Source organism: Mus pahari, chromosome 14 (assembly GCF_900095145.1).
Source record: "Mus pahari chromosome 14, PAHARI_EIJ_v1.1, whole genome shotgun sequence".
Taxonomy (NCBI): Eukaryota; Metazoa; Chordata; class Mammalia; order Rodentia; family Muridae; genus Mus; species Mus pahari.
Window position 1 is genome coordinate 36,333,000 of NC_034603.1, and position 19,205 is coordinate 36,352,204.

The 19,205-nt window shown below is 50.4% G+C and overlaps 1 protein-coding gene across 1 annotated transcript in view; it reads left to right on the forward strand.

The window, feature by feature from the left end:
- Pik3r5 (phosphoinositide-3-kinase regulatory subunit 5) overlaps positions 1-18,906 on the forward strand; it is a 61,220-nt gene extending 42,314 nt beyond the window's left edge. The window contains exons 3-19 of the mRNA XM_021212858.2: positions 504-604; positions 1,442-1,510; positions 2,569-2,707; positions 11,365-11,434; positions 13,249-13,423; positions 13,585-13,738; positions 14,725-14,808; positions 15,028-15,730; positions 15,855-16,017; positions 16,325-16,450; positions 16,932-17,060; positions 17,242-17,335; positions 17,530-17,606; positions 17,812-17,905; positions 17,989-18,071; positions 18,561-18,673; positions 18,765-18,906. Coding sequence (XP_021068517.1) covers positions 504-604; positions 1,442-1,510; positions 2,569-2,707; positions 11,365-11,434; positions 13,249-13,423; positions 13,585-13,738; positions 14,725-14,808; positions 15,028-15,730; positions 15,855-16,017; positions 16,325-16,450; positions 16,932-17,060; positions 17,242-17,335; positions 17,530-17,606; positions 17,812-17,905; positions 17,989-18,071; positions 18,561-18,673; positions 18,765-18,906 — 2,516 coding nt within the window. The remainder of the gene's footprint in view (positions 1-503; positions 605-1,441; positions 1,511-2,568; positions 2,708-11,364; positions 11,435-13,248; positions 13,424-13,584; positions 13,739-14,724; positions 14,809-15,027; positions 15,731-15,854; positions 16,018-16,324; positions 16,451-16,931; positions 17,061-17,241; positions 17,336-17,529; positions 17,607-17,811; positions 17,906-17,988; positions 18,072-18,560; positions 18,674-18,764) is intronic.
- Positions 18,907-19,205: the final 299 nt, after the last annotated feature.

A 19,205-nucleotide genomic window follows, 5' to 3' on the forward strand; every position in this document is an offset into this window, starting at 1 on the left:
TAGGAACTGGCACCCACTACAGGAAAGATGGGCAGGGACAACTGTTGGGACCACTGTCACACCCGCAGGGACAGAGTTGCAGCAGGTTCTTTGGCCTCTAAGGGATTCTAAGGAGCCCCCTCAGACCCAGGGCTAAGAAACAAGTTCTTCTTCTGTCTTACGAACTTTTTTTTTTTGCTATCATTGTTATTGCTACTCAATATATCTCACTATATAGCCCAGGCTAGCCTTGAACTACATAGCCAACGGTGCCCCTGAACTCATGAGCCAACTGCCTCAGCTTCCCAAATGCTGGATATCTAGACCTGTGCCACCAGGTCTGGCTTCACATGTCCTGGCAGAGCTTGGGGGCTTTGACCTGATGCCATTTCTCCAAGACTCTATTTAGAAAGAGATATTCATGTATACTCTTCCATATCAGGGTTCTGGAATAAACCCCCTTCTCTACAGCTCTGCCAGAGAGAGTAAAACTAACCACTGACCTAACTTGCCCCCCTGTCTAGCCGGGCTGTGTCTGAACTGCTGGAGCCTACAGGAGCTGGTCAGCAGGGACCCGGGCCACTTCCTCATCCTCCTGGAACAGATCCTACAGAAGACCCAAGAGGTGAGGGTGAACCAGATGCTGATGAGCACAGCTAGAATTGACACTGTAAAGTCAGGACTTAGGTCACCTCTGAGGCTCCCGGGCCACCCAGAGGGCCTGCCCAACCCTGGGAACCTGTCTGCTCTGCTCCTGCACGGACTGTCCTATCCTGTCCTGTGTAAACACGTAGCAGGTGCTATGTGGACCTGAGTGCACTGCTACGACTTAGGGTAGATGATGCTCTTAGTCAGGGTATAGTCTAGAAGGAGGGAAGGGGAGGCAGGGAGGAAGCGTCACCAAGTTCCTTTCCAGAGAAGGATCCACAGCCACAGAGACAAGGAAGAGAAATCTGATTGGGAAGGGAAACTGGGGCTCCTCTGACAGCTCAGTGTGCGGGCTTTTATGACTGAAGGCTTTTATTTACATACGTAATGCTGAGGTTCCACAATGAGCCACGTTCCCAAAATGACTCAAGCTGTTTCATGGAGGACTATCTTTTAAGGTTTTGTTTTTTTTTTTTTTTTTTTTTTTTTTTTGAGTTGTCAGTGTGATTCACCATGTAAGTCCGTTACTGACTGCAGCACTCACAGCCACCATCCTGGTATCAGGTTTACCTGGGGCCTTTGCTTGCTGGTCACAAGTAAATCACTTCAAAACCATGCTCCCAATTTCTCATGACCCCCCATTGTGGACCCTCTCGTTGCCTTGGAATCACAGGGAGGGTTTTGTGGAAGGTCTCAAGCACGTTGGGAGAAAGAAGGGGGAGAGAAGGAAATGTCTGAATTCATCTGCTGAGGTCGGCACAGACACAACTTGTACAATGGCTGAAAGACCTTGACCTCCCTCTCATCTCCACAGGTCCAAGAGAAGGGCACCTATGACCTCCTCGCCCCGTTGGCTCTGCTCTTCTATTCCACCGTCCTCTGTGTAAGTGCAGCCAGGCCAGGAGCTGAGAGAGGAGAGGGAAGAGTGGGCTCTGCCACAGGTCTCACCTCCCTGAGGACAAACTTGGGAGCCAGGACACTTGAGATGGATGGAGACCTTCTGAGAGCACTATGGGAAGCCTCTGGTTGGTGTAGGTGGTTGCCATGGTACCTGCTATCTCTTGGCTTCCATGAAGGAACCGTGTCATAGCGCGGTCATGAGAAGTCACATGGGGAGACTTTTATGTTCAACTAATCTTTCACCCTAGGGGTCCGCTTTACCTGATGGGGTTATCTCTGGCGTTCACCAGTCTGCTGAACCAAATGACGGCTGGCATACTGAACTCAGTCCACCCAAAGAATAAAAAATCTGCCTCTCATGAGAATATTTACATACGAATAGTGTTTGCACAGAACATAGTTCCTCAAAGGGAGTAGAAGCCATGGCACCATTTACAACGACCTCTGAGCCAACAGCTTTTCAGAGAGACTTCCTCTCTGAAAAGTGTTGGAAAAACTGGGGTTTGTGGGCTGAGTGTGTGGCTCAGTGGGGAGAGCGCTTACCTAGCAAGCATGAGGCCCCAGGTTCAATCCTCAGCACTGCATAAAACCAGCACTTGAGAGGTGGTGACGAGATCAAGGCCAGCCTGGGCTACTTGAGACCCTATTTGATGAGAACATTGCCACAGAGAAGCTCTGGACAGCATCTTGTCTGTCCATAGTTCAGTTTTCCCTGATCCTGTCCTGGGGTGTAACCACTCCCCGGAAGTGTGTGTCCTTTGTGAGATATTCCAGAGAGGGAGCAGAAACTGTCCTGGGATGCAAATGAACTCTCCCTCACCTGTTCACCTTTTTCTCTTTTCTTTTTTCAAGGCAGGGTTTCTATACTATACATATATCATATATACATACATCCTGGAACTCACTCTGTAGACCAGGCTGGCCTCGAACTCACAAAGATCCACATGCCTCAGCCTCCCGAGTGCTGGGATTAAAGGCGTATACCACTAACCCCTGCCCCTGAATACCTACATACGCCTTACTGTCCCTCTTCCACCCTAGACACCACACTTCCCACCAGACTCCGACCTCCTGCTGAAGGCAGCCAGCACCTACCACTGCTTCCTGACCTGGCCCGTTCCCTACTGCAGCATCTGCAGAGAGATGCTCACCTTCATTGATGCTGAACTCAAGGCCCCAGGTGAGTACCAAGGGGGCCAGGGGTCACATGACTAGGATAACCAGCCCTTCTGGAACAGTTCTTCACACATGCCATCCTTGCTCACACCATGGTGAGGAATGTGGAGTGCGCTCTTCACGGTGTGCTTAGCATCACATGGTTGTGCTCACACACGTTAAGACAGTCAATATGGGGAGTTATTTAAGTAAGAATTGTTCAGGGAAGCCAGCACAGGCCTGCCTGAACCGCTATTCTGATTAGCTAGGGCAGCAGTTCTCAGCCTGTGGGTCTCAACCCCTTTGGCAAACCTCCATCTCCAAAAATACTTACATCATGGGGCAGAACAGTAGCAAAATTACAGTCATGAAGTGGCAATGAAAATCATTTTATGGTTGGGGCACCAGGACATGAACTGTATGAAAGGGTCATAGAGTTAGGAAGGTTGAGAACCTCTGATTAGCTACCGGGTGGCCAGGGCTGTGCAGATCACTCAGAGAAGTCTCCAGGATAATGATGAAATTTGCTCTCTTTGCCCTGGGAGCAACTAGGTAGTTGTAGGAGTGGCTTTCCCAGGGATAGCGCCTGCTGCTAAGAATGGAGGCTGTTGATGGCTGTCCTGACAGGTATGGACAGAGATTTCAGGTTTCCAGGTTCTTTTTTTTTTTTTTTTTTAAGAATTATTTATTTATTTTATGTATATGAGTACACTGTAGCTATCTGCAGATACACCAGAAAAGGCCATCAAATCCCATTACACATGGTTGTGAGCCACCATGTGGTTGCTGGGAATTGAACTCAGGACCTCTGGAAGAGCAGTCAGTGCTCTTAACCACTGAGCCATCTCTCCAGCATGTTTCCAGGTTCTTTCATACTTAGGATCTGAAAAGTAAGAGTTCTTGAGAAATTGTGACTGCTGTTTTAAACCACACTTATGCATGTTGTGTCGGGGTGGCCGTGCATGTGTGCGACAGCATAGTGACAGTTCTCTAATTCCACTGTGCGGGTCCTGGGGATCAACTTCTGGTCATCTGGCTTGGCAGTGTGCACCCTTTCCTACAGAGGCAAATGGTGTAAACGCTGTTTTTAAATGAGAATCATAAGAAAGCCATGCTTCAGCAAGAGGAAGAACAACCAGGTCTGAGTCCCTGAGAGGCTGCCCAGAACACAGTAATTCACCACGGTTCTATTTCATGGGACTCATCTTGATAGATTCCTCTAAAGCACTTGCTTAGCATCAGCACTCTCTCTTGATATTCAAAACCCCTCAAAATATGGAAATGATTGCTACAGAAGTGTTTTTAATATGGCAACAGCCCAAGGGAACTGCCGCAAGCATTTCCATTAAACTTGAGTATCGTTCTGGTTTTCCTTGTATGTATTTTGCCTATGCAAAGGGTATTTCTTCATCTGGAGGAGATGACATTTTAATTTTATAACACCCAATTGCTTATCTAAGCGTGAGAGAATCACGTGCATGAGTAACTCAGAGCCAGCAAAGGCAGAGTAAACTTCCCAGTTTACCAGCCCCACCCAGGAGGGAAAGATCCAGGACTAGGGGCAGAAGTAGGAGGAGCACTGTTACAAGTCTGAGAGCCAGCCTGAGCTACAGAGTGAGATCCTGCGTAAAGAAGAAAGAGATAGAGGCAGAGAGGGAAGGAGGAGGCGAGGGAGGAAAGGAGAGAGGCACAAAAGGAGGGGAGGAATACAACAGAGATGAAAACCTAAAAAAATAAAAATCTAAAATAAGAAATGTGAGTAACCCACACAGAGATGTCAGCATTAACTAAAGGACTGATCATTGACGAGATACACTGTGGATCTGAACCAATATCTTAATAACATCAGGTATCATGGAAATAATGTATCTAGATCAAAGTACCAAGATCATTTAAACTGGAACAAATAACGCCTATTTGAAATTATAAATAGACTACAGAAGCATTTAATTTATTCATTTGTTATGTGTTTATTTATATGCTCTTAGAAGAGACTGAGAAGGAATTATTTCCATCAATAGGTCTTTCATAATGCTAAAGTTATTAAAATAGCACCTATTGGTGTAGAAATAGATCAATAGACCCGAAGGCAATATCTAGAAATGAATTAAATACGCAAAAGCTATGCCATGGTAAAGAGGCACCCTCAAAACATCTACAGAAAAGCTCAATCACTTAATAAGTACTATTAGGATAACTCGCAGATCATTTTAGAAATGAGTTAAAATTCTAATCCTGCAGAGCATTGGCAGCTCACATCTTTGACCTCTGTATTCTGGAGGCAGAGGCAGGTGGACCTCTGTGAGTTTGAGGCCAGCCTGGTCTTATAGTAATGAATGAGTTCCAGGCCAGCCAGGACTATATAGAGAGACTGTGTCTCAATAAAAAACAAATTTTAAACGAAGTTCCATCTTAAACATAAAATAACTTACAGATAAGTAAAGGATTTAAGCATGGAAAACAAGAGAATAAAAATAGTGGACGGAAAATAGGGTATGTGAACCTGGGGCTGCAGAGGAGTGGAGTGGCCAAGCACATTCCTAAGATAAAACTATGGAGAGCTATGAGGATCTGGAAGTGCAGAACTGAACACCCAAATGTGGAACACAGATGACAAATTGTGTGTGTGTGTGTGTGTGTGTGTTAGAAATTATTTCAGATCTATGGAAGGTTCTTTTGAGTCAGTTTTAAAAATTGTCAGACAAACCAGTGAAAATATAAATATTTTTATATTGATTATATTTTGATTATATACTGAATGAATATGATTCACATGCTTCAGAAAGGACCCTGAGAACAATGCTGTCTAGGACTGAAGCAGATGCAGAACTGGAAGGAGCTGCAGCCTGCCTTTTCAAAGTGGCTGACTTTAAAAAGACTGAAAATACCACTATTGATGGGAAAGTGATGAGGGCTGGCTCCAGCATCACCCTTTTACACCACTATTCCATTCTTGAAACTCAATCCAGAAGACTAACCATGGCTGTGCAAAGATTTAGCAGAGAGAATGTTCATCAAATGTACCCTTCCTAACCATTAGCCAATGCAGAACCCTGACTAATGACCATAGTACAGTGCATGGTCACAGTCATTTGGTAGGATGCTATTCAGTTTTCTAAAATGGAGGCTGGTGAAATGGCTCAGCAATTAAAAGCAAATACTGCTCTCACAGAGGATCCAAATTTAGTTCCCAGCACCCACGTGGGACAGCGCAGTCACCTCTTAACTCCAATTCCATGGAATCTGCTGCCCTCTTCTAGCCACCTGAAGCACCTGTACCCATGTAAGCACTTTCCCACACACCATACACATACATCATAAATAAATAAATAAATAAAATCTCTTAAAATGGTACTTAAAAAGCAGCACTTAGATTATTAGATGTTGACTAGGTAGTTGACTGAAGCCCCCATACATGATACATTGTAATCCTTTTGCTTTTCCATTGTAACGTTTACTTACTCTAGGTTGTGTTTAGCATCTGGGGCATTTAATTGTCATCATCTACATACAGTAGACACAAGCTGATTGAAGCATTACATTCTATACCCCAACTCAGGAGCACTAAAAAGTTCAGGACTGGATTTTTGCTTGTACACCTCACATCTCCGGCCGATCTGCCTGCTCATCTTAAATGAGCAGTCAGTGTAAGGTCAGTCTCTTTCATGGACCTGTCTTGGCTTCTGGCTGTTGACCGGGGTCCCTTTCTAGGACACAAAGCTTTTCTTTCCATTTGCAATATCGAGGGAAAGAATTTAAACTTCGGATATCTTGACAGTGCGTCTGTGCACACAGAACTGAGTGGCTCCTGGATTTGAAGTGGTCCAGGGAGATTGCTGCATGGGGGAGGGGCATCTCCTATGGAGAGACTGCTTCCCACTTTCAAGCAGAACCATGTGGCTAGCCTTAGCTGGGTGCACGCAATGCCTTGAGATGACACTTTGGTGGGTTGTTGGTCAGAAGCGCTGTTCTCAGCAGCCCAGCAAACAGGTGTGGAGAGGCAGGAACTTGGAATGATGGCATGCTAAACTTAGGAGTGAAGAGCCAGACAGAGCAGCCATTGATGGTGGAAATGGAGGATGTGCCCTTCGTCAACTGAGGGAAGACTCAGCGGTGGCCACTCACTGCTGAGTGTCCTTGGTATGAGACTATGAGAGGTGTCAGATACACACACTAAGGATCTGGGAGAGGTCAGATGCTGGGAGCACTCACAGAGCTGCCCATCCCTCGTTGAGGGTAAGCAGAACTGAAATAGGAAACCATGACCTCTCCTGGCAGCAGAGAATCACTTCCAAATAGCTCAAAGTCTCCCACAACTCTATACTGAGCCTGTATTGAAGTTAGAGTCCATTCATTACTGAGCAGTAGCAAGGTAGAGCTGGCTTCAAGAAAGGCAGGGAAGTATTTAGGCACGGTGGTCTGTGCCTTTGACCCCAGTGCTTGGGAAGCGGAGGCAGGTGGATCTCTTTAAGTTCAAGGCCAGCCTGCTCAACACAGTGAGTTCCAAGGACAGCCAGAGCTGCATTGTGAGACCCTGTCTCAAAAAAAAAAAAAAAAAAAAAAAAAAAAAAAAAAAAAGGCAGAAGAAATGGATGTAAACTTCTCACATAAGCTGGAATAAGATTCAAACTGAGGGCATGAGATGCCAACTGACAAGATTAAGTAGAAATTAACTGACATTAGAGGCAAACTGAGCTGGCACCATTCAGACACAGTCTGGTGGGGCCAGAGCTTTGGGTGTGACCGTTTCTATGGAACGACAACAGCAACAACAGCAACAGCAACAATACAAACACTTGTGACTTTTCTCACTCCATAGGTAGGTAATTTCACAGAAGCCACGCCCTCGTCCTCAGCAAGTAGTGGGTTAGATAAAGTTACCTTCTTCTACGTGACCAGGAGGTAGGCTTATTGGAGAACGTCTTAGTGTGATTTTTGGTGGAACTTACTTCTGCACGACGCCTCCCATCTGTAGTGAGCCTGCCCAAGAGAAGCTGTAGGAGAAGGCTAGAATAGAGGCCAGGGAACTTGAGCCATCGAAGGAGAGCCAAGTAGCTCTGTGGTTCCTCTGGCTTAGTGCCAGGCCATTGATTTCAAATCCTGGGTCAGAGTCTAACATTCACTGGCTGGGAGGCCCTTTGATAGGACGTGGAGCATACATAAGCCTCAGGTTCCCCATCTGAACAATAGGAGCACAGTGCCGCCACCCCCCTCCCCTTCCTCAGGGTCATCTGTGAAGACAGGTGCTGATTCTATCGATTTCGATCTTGCAGGGGGACAGTAAAGCACTGGGATGCTGATACCTTCAGAGATAGGTCCTGTCAAAGTCAAACCGATGACAAGGGACCTGGGGAATCTGGGCCTCCCCCAGTAAAGTTTCAGAGACTCGGTTGCTATGAAAACAAGAGTTGGTAGTCTCCTTAAGTATGGAGGAAGTGGGCTGGTTATCAAAGTAGGGCCTTCCCTTTTTTCCTGACTCCACCCCCGATGGCATCAACAACACCCCCCTCCCCCAGCACAGCCCTTTAGGCTTCAGACCATGTGTTTATCGAATGTTGACCGTGTGTTCACACGGTGATACAGAATACCATACTTGCCTGCTAAGGACTGATCTGGAATCCTGGTCGGTGGCACGGGCACTTTACATGTGAGGCATTCAGCAATTTTGAAAGCATGCAAACCTCAAGGCTTGTGTCTCAGCAGACCACACACAGTCCTGCAGGGGGAGGAAATGATACAACACTCCCAACATGTGCATAAGTGAGAAATCCACTTCCCCTGCCCAGGCAATACAGTCAAGTGTGGAGAGAAGGAACATGGACCTTGGGTGACAAGGACCTCGATTTTGGCACGTACCAGCTAGTGACCTTGGGCAGGTTTCTCCATCAAAGCAGGACTTCTGCTGTTAATAATGGTGCAGGTGTCACTATTGTGTGCTCACAATAAGGCAAGTGTGGGTCCCATGCAACCTCAGAACAGCTCTTGGTGTAGTAACGGGTATGCTCATTGTTTAGATGATGAAACAGGAGTTAGACGGTAAACCGACATCTACTTAATTCCAAAAGTCATGGTGAAGTCCTCTCCCATTTACTTGATGCCTTATTCCTACCAAGACAGGTGACCCCTATACTTGGGAGACCCCAAGTGCTTCTTAGAAGGAACTTACCCTTATAGGAAAAGTCCGACATGTCCTGTGTCAGTCAGTTCTAGTATGTCCTCAGGTCAGGACCTAGCCCGCCAATAAACTTCATAAATCCCATAATCTCACGATAAGCAGTGGAGGCTGTCACCAAGAGAGGTCAGAGGACACGGAGGGGTGGGTGTCTTCAGGTTAGCTGTTTTATCAAATGGCTGTGTTTCTACTTGGAATTGTGGACGTCTTTAGACAAGCCATTAGCTCAAAACACAGCTTCCTCTGGGACAGTGCGTGTCAGGATGTGCCAGTGTCCTCCTGAATACACCCCTCCTGGTGCTTCCAAGCTAAGCAGACAAGTACAGGAGAGAATGTTGGAAGCAGCCTCCACGCTAACTATACCACAGCCCAAGAAGAGGGGATGCAAATATCCCTACACAGCGACATAAGGAAAAACATGACAGAGGGTAGTCCTCATCCTGAATGCCACAGAAGGGTAACTACAGGGACTGCAGTTGCCAACGCTCTCCCAGAGTCAAAAGACACCTATACAACCAAGTGGTGAAAGGCTGAGCAGTTGGGCTTGGGGCCAGGGCAAAAGCTTGCAGTGGAATACAGTGGGCTGGGTAGTCCGTAGCTTAGCATTTTGGAAATCTGACATGCAGGGACAGAGACTTCATGGCTTGGTGTCCATCCTAGGTCAACAAAGGCCATAGGAAGCAGCCCCCATTCTAACTGCACCACATTGGGGGGAGGGTGAAGAACCCCTGGGGAGTGGGCTGCTCATTTTAAAAGCACTGAAGGGGCTGTTGCTCAGTGAGTGAAGCACTTACCATATAAATATGAAGACCTGAGTTCTGATTCTCAACACCAGGTAACTTCTGGGCAGGAGTGACAGCCTGCCTGAAATTCCAGTGCTTGGAAGGCGAAACCCAGGGCGTGCCAAGGCAAGCTGCCTGGCGAGTCTAGCAGAACCAGTAAACTCTGGGTTCAAGTGAGATATCCTGGCTCCCTTTATAAGGTGGAGAACAATTGAGAAAGATACCCTCTGCCAACCTCTGACCCCCACATACACTGCATGCACATTCATACATACATATGGGGCCTTAAACCTTCAGACAAGCATATACACATACATATGCCAACAACAACAACAACAACAACAACAAAACCAAAAAAAACCCACAAAATAAAAACAACATTAAGTAGAGATGGAGAAAATAGCTAGAGATTCAAGGCCCTGGATTCTACCCAGAAAAACACACACACACACACACACACACACACACACACACACACACACACGTAACTATAGTCAAGAGAAGATTTGCTTGTCTATGTTACACGGATGTTGTGTGGGCAGAGGGTGTGGTGGGATTGAGTTTATCTTTGCAATGTAAGTAAATGGTCACTAGATGGCACCCCAAATCCTAAGAGTAACAGTTACTGTTTTAAGGATGCTATTAGCAAAGAAGACCTAAAATTAGCGTCTGTGGCAATTATAGAAAGCCAACATCACACAAAAGGCCAACAATTAAACCAATTAGGTCCCAACTTAGAAAAACATGAATTGGTAATTTCCTGTCATTTACCAAACAAAATTCACAGCCGGCCAGCCTTTTGTGTTTACAGCTTTCTTGGCTTTCCTGCATCCAAGGGGAATTCCCTCCCATTCCCCAGCTCAGTCCCAGCCAGGGGTGCCATGTGCCCAGCAGGGACTTCCTTGCGCCTATTTCTGAACATTGTTTCCTTTCAGTGTGTTTAAAGTCTCAGGGGAGGAAGGGAGACAGGCTCTGCTGGGGACTGTCAGAGAAATCAGGCACTAGGCAAGACCTAGGTCACCAAGGTGTGAGAAGCCAGGCAGAGAAGAGGAGAGTGGAACAGGGTGCTGCCTGGCCAACTGAGGCTGAGCATGGAGATTGGTGGGTGCCTGGCATACACCCCTCCCCCACTGTAGGGAGACACCAGGCGTTAGTGACACTATTCGAGGGTCTAGGGACTACTTGGCAGCCTCCTGGGCCTGAGTTCTCCCTCTCATGAAGTTCTGCCTCCGGGGAAGGCCAACCTGGTGCATCCCAGGTGGGCCAGGGACTAAGCTATGAGCAGCCACAGAGGTGTCTCCTCTAGCTGTCTCTTCAGGGGGGACTGAGGACCAGGGTAAATGACCTGCCTGCCCAAGGCCAGGTGGGAAGAAACAGAATAGGACATGGGGGCTCGAACAACACATCCCTTTGTATCCTGCTGCCTGTTCCCAATCTAGGGACAGAACCTGGACAAAATGGCCAAGAAAAGACAGAGGGTAGCCAGAGAGGCTCAGGGTGGCTTTGAGGTGAAGATTGAAGTGTTACAGGTGAAGTGACCAGTCCACAGAAGCAAAGCACTTAGCCGAGGGCCAAATAGCAACTGTCTGTCTTCAAATGTTTGTCTGGAGCCTCTTGGGGCTCTCCCAGCTTGATTGTACAGAACCTGGCTTGCAAGAGGCCTGGGATGACATTGCCTGGGACCTAAACCCACACACCCTTGCCTCTGTGTTGTTTGTTGGTCCACAGGAATCTCCTACCAGCGGCTGGTAAGGGCTGAACAGGGCCTGCCTGTCAGGAGCCACCGGAGTTCCACTGTGTGAGTGTTCTTGGGGGAGGGAGAAACAGGGAAAGGAACTCCCCTCCACCCCTCCACCCCCACCCCCACCCCCGCCTCCTGCACTCACCCAAAACCACACATTCCAGTCACCGACCATGCTGTCGCTGCTGTGGTATTTAGTGACGGAATTACTCTTTCTAGTCTTCCTTCAGATTCATGTTTTAACTCTATAAGTGTTTTGTATGCATGTGTATCTGTGCCCACAGAGGCTGGAAGAAGACATCAGAGCCCCTAGGACTGAAGTTGTAGATGGTTGTGAGCTGCCATGTGTGCTGGGAATCAACCCTGGGTCTTCTGGAAGGATGGCCAGTGCTCTTAACCGCTGAATCATCTCTCCAGGATCCTTTTAATTCTGAATAAGGAAATTAAAAATAATAATAATTTAAAAGTCAGTTTCTCTGACAGATAGGGACTGTCCTGTCCTTGTGCTCTGAAGGCAGACCTGCAGAGCCTGGCAGGAACTCTACCTGCTCAATGCCTCTTTGCCCTGAGGTTTGATATAGTGTGGGACTGTGAGAGGGAGGGAGGGAGGTTTGGACCGTTTCTGCTACAGCCCCATGGGTCCTGAAACCCACAGAGTTGGGGTTAGCACAGAGAAGTGAGAAGGCTGCTTGCTGACAACTGCCTCACACACTTCTGGCTCCACAATTCTCTTAGTATTTGAATGTGTCTGAAAGCCTCCATAACAAAGACATTTGAAACCTGACATCACAAGGGTCCCAGGTACCCTGCAGAGGGGGTTAGAGGTGGCCCAGGCCATGATGGCCCAGCCCCAGGCTGGAAGCCTGATGCTTATGGACTAGTTTAGAAAGATTCCCCCAGGAGTGGAGGATACAGGCCTGACTTGGGGACAGATGTCAGTCCCTCAGGCCACAGTAAATAACAACCCATGACAGGCTGCTCTCTTTCTCCTGAAAAATGATCAGTGAGCTTCAAGTTACCTTGGTGAATAGTGGTCCTTCTGTGAGTAACCCGTATCCACTCAGACTTCTCATAGGAATAGGTGATTATGTAAAAGTCAAGGCAGCATCAGTAGACTGAGGGCAGAGAACCATGGGCCACACTGGAGTTTGCAGAATGACCCTGTCTTAACATAAAACTTCAGGAGAAATTTACGGTGAAAGGTCAGCCTCACGTTTTTGCCGTTGTTTGTTTTGAGGAAGACTCTCTTACGTTCCTAGCTGGCCTAGAGGCTGCTATGAAGACAAGGATGACACTGAACTTCTAGCCCCCTCTTGCCTCCCCCTCCCAAGTGCTAGGATGATAGACGTGCACTCTCATACCAGGTTTATATGGGGATCAAACCCAGAGCTTGTGCATGTTAGATAATTACTCACTAACTGAGCTATATCCCCAGCTCCTTAAGATCAGTTTTTTGAAAAATATTTATTTTAATTATGTATATGTGTAGGTGGGGGTGGAGGAGTTAGGTATGGGTATGTTTGTACAGATGCCCGCAAGGGCCAGAGGTGGCCTACCTCCCGGAGCTGAGTTACAGGTAGTTGCGAACCACCATGTGGATGCTGGGAATTCCGGTTCTCTGCAGGAGCAGTGTATGATCACTGCTGAGCCTTCTGTCCAGCCCTTCAGGTTCGGTTCTGGAAAAGTCTTTGAGTGCTCTGCCTGAAACACACCTCAGAGTAATCATAAGCATGCCCCATGGAGATGGTCTCCCAGCATCCCAAGCTCCTTCCGGGAGGCTGCATCACTTGTGTTGTGAGGTGGCCTGTGTGGATTTGAGCCCCTGGGCACAGAGGGTGCAGCGGCTCACGGTCCATCCTCTGTGTCCCCAGCACCGTGCTGTTGCTGAACCCGGTAGAGGTACAGGCTGAATTCCTTGCTGTGGCAGACAAGCTGAGCACGCCTGGACAGTCACCCCACGGCACCTACACCACCCTGCTCCTGCATGCTTTCCAGGCCACCTTTGGGGCCCACTGTGACCTTCCTAAACTACACCGCAAACTTCAGGTAAAGACCAGGGAACCTAGGTCTATGAAGAAGCATTTTGCTACAGAGAGGGTCAGAAGGGTCAGGAGGCTGGGAGCCATTGGTTTGGTACTGCAAACTGGGAGAGACGGGTGACCCGGCCACGGGCCAGGAACATACCTTGTCTCCTCCTGGACTTTCAGGCCAAGACGATAGAAGAGCTGGAGGACATCTTCACGGAGACGACAGAAGCCCAGGAGCTGGCATCTGGCATTGGGGATGTAGCAGAGGCCCGCCAGTGGCTCCGGACCAAGCTGCAGGCAGTGGGAGAAAAAGCTGGCTTCCCTGGCATCTTAGGTAAGGTGTGAGGGAGGGAGAACAGCTCTCTCCACTTCCCTACCATCTATTCTGGCATGCAGAGGGTGCACACCAGCCGGCCTGGCAGCTCTATTCCACAGAGCCTTCCAGGGACCAGGTTCCTCAGCATCTCTGTGCTCCCTGAGTCTCCAGGCAGAGTTCCTGTGGGCAGATCCATGGCTGGGTTGGTTGCTTTCATGTTAGCAAGAGGAAGAGAGAGCTCACTGAGGGAATGGAGCCGCTCTCATTACTTTGGTACATATTCCTGGACCCATTTACATCATGGTCACATCTTGCTCCAAAAGAAGTTAGAGATGCCCCCTGCCACTCCTGTCACCACAGAGTCAGGTGGCATAACGTCTAAGCACCAGTGGGCAGCTTCAGGTACTGTTCCTCATACAACCTTAAGGAGCCTGGCATGGTGGCATGCGGCTGCAGTCTCAGCACTGGGGAGGCTAAGGCAAGGAGTCTATGGGTTTGAGGCCAGCTAGATAGGGAGACCTTGTCTCAAAACAAACACGAAAGCCAGAAGGTGGTGGCAAGCACCTTTAATCCCGGTACTCGGGAGACAGAGGCAGGTGGATCTCCTAGTTCAAGGCCAGCCTGGTCTATAGAACAAGCTCTAGGACAGCCAGAGCTACACAGAGAAACTGTCTCACAAAGTCAAACACCAAACCAAACCAAAAACCAAACCAAAAACATCCAAACAAGACTTTTAAACTAGTGTTTCTATTTCTATTCTTTTCCCGATTGTCAGTAAAATGAGGGCTGTGACTTGGCCCACAGAGTTTGTACAGGGCCTGCCGTCTGTCTACACGGCGCCTTAAAGGTGCTGTAGCCGAGTCAGGTATCCCAGCCCACCCAGTTCTGTGGCTCCTGCCTGTACTGCTCCAACTCTGGCCTCTTCTGTAAGGCCAGGAGACTGAGCTGGCCATTCCGCAAGGCCCCCTCCCAGTCCCCTCTTCCTGTCCTCCCTGCTCTTACAGACACTGCAAGCCCTGGGAAGCTCCACACCATCCCCATCCCTGTTGCCAGATGCTACACCTACAGCTGGAACCAGGACAGCTTTGGTAAGGGGCAGCTGGTCCCAGACTCCATCTGTCTGTCTGATCCTGCATCTGTGGATGCTTTGCATCCTTGTGGGCTCTCCCACACTACAGGCCACAGGCCCAGTGGGTGGTGGGCACTATAGCCCTGGAGCAAACACACCTCCTACCCTTCCAGAGCCCATCACCCTCCGCAGGGGCTCAAAGGACACCGACCCAAACACTGCTTCTGTCTCCCTATAGACATCCTACAGGAAGTCCTTCTCAAGGAACAGGAGCTGCTGCAGCCAGGGATCTTGGGAGATGATGAAGAGGAGGAAGAGGAGGACTTGGAGATGGACAGGCATTGCGCCGAGAGGGACTCTCTCCTCTCCACCAGCTCCCTAGTGTCTCATGACTCCACACTGTTGCTTACCTCCTCTCAGGCCTCAGAACCGGTGCTGTCCCGCCAGGTGCTGACCACCTTTGTCTCAGGCCTCTCGGATGGCATGGACAGTGGCTACGTGGAGGACAGCGAGGAAAACTCCTCAGAGTGGTCCAAAAAGCCCGGCAGCCAGAAACACCAGGGTCATTGCAGGCCTGGGCAGAAGTTCAACAGGTTCTATAAACTCTTAAAGAGCACCAGCCAGCTGGTCCTGAGGAGGGACTCTCGGAGCCTGGAGAGCAGCCTAGACCCAACCCTGCCTCTGCGGAGGGCGGGGAGCCTCTGCAGCCCCTTGGACTGTCCGTCTCAGGTCCCCTCCAGGGCTCAACGCTCAAGGTCCCTACCCCAGCCCAAGCTCAGCACCCAACTCCCCAGATGGCTTCTGGCACCACCCTCGCACCACCAGCGCCGCCGTCCCTTCCTCAGTGGGGATGAGGACCCCAAGGCCTCCACACTACGGGTTGTGGTCTTTGGCTCTGATCGGATTTCAGGGAAGGTGGCTCGGGCCTATAGCAAGCTCCGGTAAGGATGGGGACAGGGTGTGTCACTCTGCCTTGGGCATCAGGACTGTGGTGCTGCTAGAATTTAGAGCCTGCCCGGAGTCCTGAAGTCACCATGGGTTCACCACTCACTATCCCCTCACCAGGAGGCTGGAGACCAGTCACCCTATCCTCACACGCTTCTTCAAGCTCCAGTTCTTCTATGTGCCTGTGAAGAGAAGCCACGGAACCAGCCCCAGCGCCTGCCCATCCGCTCTGAGCCAGGCATCTCCACTCCCCACAGACTCCCTGAAGCACCCCAGCCCTGCAGTACGTCCCAAACCTCCGGCCGAATGGGGTGGGAAAGAGGAATAGATGAGAATGGGTTCTGGGTATTAGTTAAAAGAATCATTCAGAGCCACTTCCTGTGTCTGTAAGCACCTTCCCCTGCCTGGCCCTCATGTCCAGGTCCCCGCCCTGTGCCTGGGTATGACATTCTGCCGTATGACAAAGACGGAATACCATCATATTTCTCTAGAGGCGTAGAGAAGCTCAACTTGGGGTTTCCCCTGTGCTCTGTAGCTGTGGTAGGCTGACTTTCTATGTGGCTGGGGATAATTCTTGTCCTTTACCTCAGGACCTTGGCGTGGCCCCACGGGAGGACAGTACCAACGACATCTCTCACTACCTCGGTATGCTTGACCCCTGGTACGAACGCAATGTGTTGGGCCTCATGCACCTGCCTCCTGAAGTCCTTTGTCAGGTAAGTGGACTCCGCGTTAAGGTTTGGTGCCCTCTGGCTGCTGGCATTCCACCTCACTTTGAGGTGTCTGGCTTTGGGGGAATCCATGGAGGGCCAGGATTGGCTTAGAAAATGGGGGGCAGGATATGTGAGGAGCAAGATCAAGTCTGAGCCCAGGGCACTAGGAATGAGAGCTGGGGGCACTGTGGTAAAGGGGACAGATCCTCAGAAGGGTATAAAGGACTTTAGGTGTCAGTTCCCTTTCTTACCTCCTGGCTCATCTCCCAGGAGGCCTGAGTGAGGCAAAGTGGGGTACAAAGGATACATTGGTTCCCTGCCCAGCACTGAGTCCAGACTCCATCTCACTCTCACTCTTCCTCTTGCTCTGTCTGCCTCCAAACTTTCTCTCTGCCTCTCTGTGCGTCCTTACCTCCCTTCCTCCCCATGGTTTCCTTGACCCTGTCACCTCTTCCACCTGGCATGGCTGTCCCATCTACCACAGCAGTCCCTGAAGGCAGACTCTCGGCCCCTGGAGGGCTCGGCCACCCAGCTGCCCATCCTGGCCGATATGTTACTCTACTACTGCCGCTTTGCGGCCCGCCCCGTGCTGCTGCAGGTTTACCAGACAGAGGTGAGGCATGCCACCCCCGTCCTGTTTCTCCCAGGCTCCCTGATTAGCTGTGGCCATCATGGCCTGGTCCCAGCCTGTGACTTGCTGGGCCTACAGCACTCCATCCTCACCCCTGGAAGTCCCTGTGCTGGTTCCACGGGATCCCACACTGACGTACGTGCTTTCCTTGTGCCCCCTCCAGCTGACCTTCGTCACCGGGGAGAAGACTACGGAGATCTTCATCCAGTCTCTGGAGCTGGGTCACTCTGCAACCACTCGTGCTATCAAGGCTTCGGGTGGGCACCGAGGGAAGCCTTACAGGGAGGGGCAGGAGGCGGAGTCAGAAAGTAGAGGGAGCAAGAGGCGGGGTCCTGCTAGGAGAGAGCCGGACTGGCTCTGGGGAGTTGGCGCCCTGAGGAGCTGAGGCTAGAGGGAAGGGGTACCCAGGGAAGTGGGAACACTGAGTGAACAGTGTATCTGTGTGGCTCAGGTCCGGGTAGCAAGAGGCTGGGCATTGACGACGACCGGGAGGCCGTCCCTCTAACACTACAGATTATTTACGGCAAGGTAAGAGAGACCAAGGCTGGGCCCCTTCTCAGCCAGCCGGGGCCTGCTGCTGAGCCCTCCTCACCAGAGCTGGGGCCCAGAGCTGACTCTAGTAGACTTCCAGACTTCCCTTGGTACCAAGAGGTGGCCCTTCAGCATCCGGACCCTCCCAAGGCATCAGGCTCTGGGGCTCTGGGCTGAAGGGCGTGGCTGCACTGCCTTCCAGGGAGCCATCAGTGGGCGAAGCCGCTGGAGCAACCTGGAGAAGGTCTGCACCTCTATTAACCTCAGCAAGGCCTGCCAGAAGCCGGAGGAGCTAGGTGAGTGGGCTGGAAAGGAAAGGATGGCGGGGAGATGTGGCTGGGGAGTCCCGAGCCTGGTCTGAGCTACCCTTGACCTCCAGATTCCAGCATGGAGGCGCTGACGCTAACCCTGACAGAAGTGGTGAAGAGGCAGAACCCTAAATCCAAAAAGGGCTTTAACCAGGTAAAGGCTTGCTTCTCTCACCTTCCACCCACAGCCCTGGCAGGAGTCAGCCGTGGCTTGCATGCGAAGGTGGCCTTGTGTTGTATGTAAAAAAAAAAAAAAAAAAGACAGAGAAAGGATCGCTGGGAAGGGAGAGGCAGATGAGGGGTGTGGTGGCGAATGTGAGGTGTGGAATGTGAGGATGGATGTATGTGGGAAGGTTGTGGTGGTCATTCAGGGTCACTAGGTCTGAACCAGTGTGGGTGCCACATCAGAGAACCCTGGGGTCTCTGAGTTGGAGCGGGCAGTGTATTGATCCCTCAAGAGGCTGTGGAGGAGACAGGGCCTGGCATAGTTCTCGTGATTCCTCCTCTGACTTGATGGTTAGCTCTCAAGAGCTGCCAGGCAGTCCTGTCCCAAACTCTCCCAGTCCCTGTGTGGAAAGAAGCACCCAGGGATGGCAGACGTATGGCCGGGGCTCCGGGGCCTGAACTAGAACTTCCCTCCCAGATCAGTACGTCCTACATCAAAGTGGACAAAGTGCAGATCATCGGCTCCAGCAGCTGCCCCTTTGCCGTGTGTCTAGATCAGGATGAGAGAAAGATCCTGCAGAGTGTGGTCAGGTGAGGATGGGGGCCCAGGGAGGGAGGGTGTCTTTCTTCTCTGTCCTCTGAAGCCTGCAGAGCCATGTTCTTACGTCACCCTGTCCTATAGGTGTGAAGTGTCACCCTGCTACAAGCCAGAGAAGAGCAGCTTGCCACCTGAGAGGTCCTTCAGCCAGCCAGCAGAGACTGGGTCCGACCTGTGCTCCCTTCTCTGCCTTCCCATCATGACGTTCAGTGGGGCTCTGCCCTAGTGCAGCTAGGCACAAGGCTGGGCAGGAAGAATGCACAGCTTCTCCTGGACCACTCTTTGGGGCAGCTGCTCCCTATGGAAAACAAAATTGCCCTGTGCTGCATCAGGGTCCCTCTGTAGGCCCTGCCACGGGCCAGGGATGTGGCCAATGGTATCTGGAGCCCCTGAGAGCCGATGAAGAAACAGGCACTGGAGAGAGAAGGGCCTGGGATGTCCAGTCTTACAGATGCCTCTGAGCAGAGGGAGAGGGATGGTCGGGTGGCCCCAAAGAAAGGTGGGAGGTTTGTCTGTCTGTGGCTT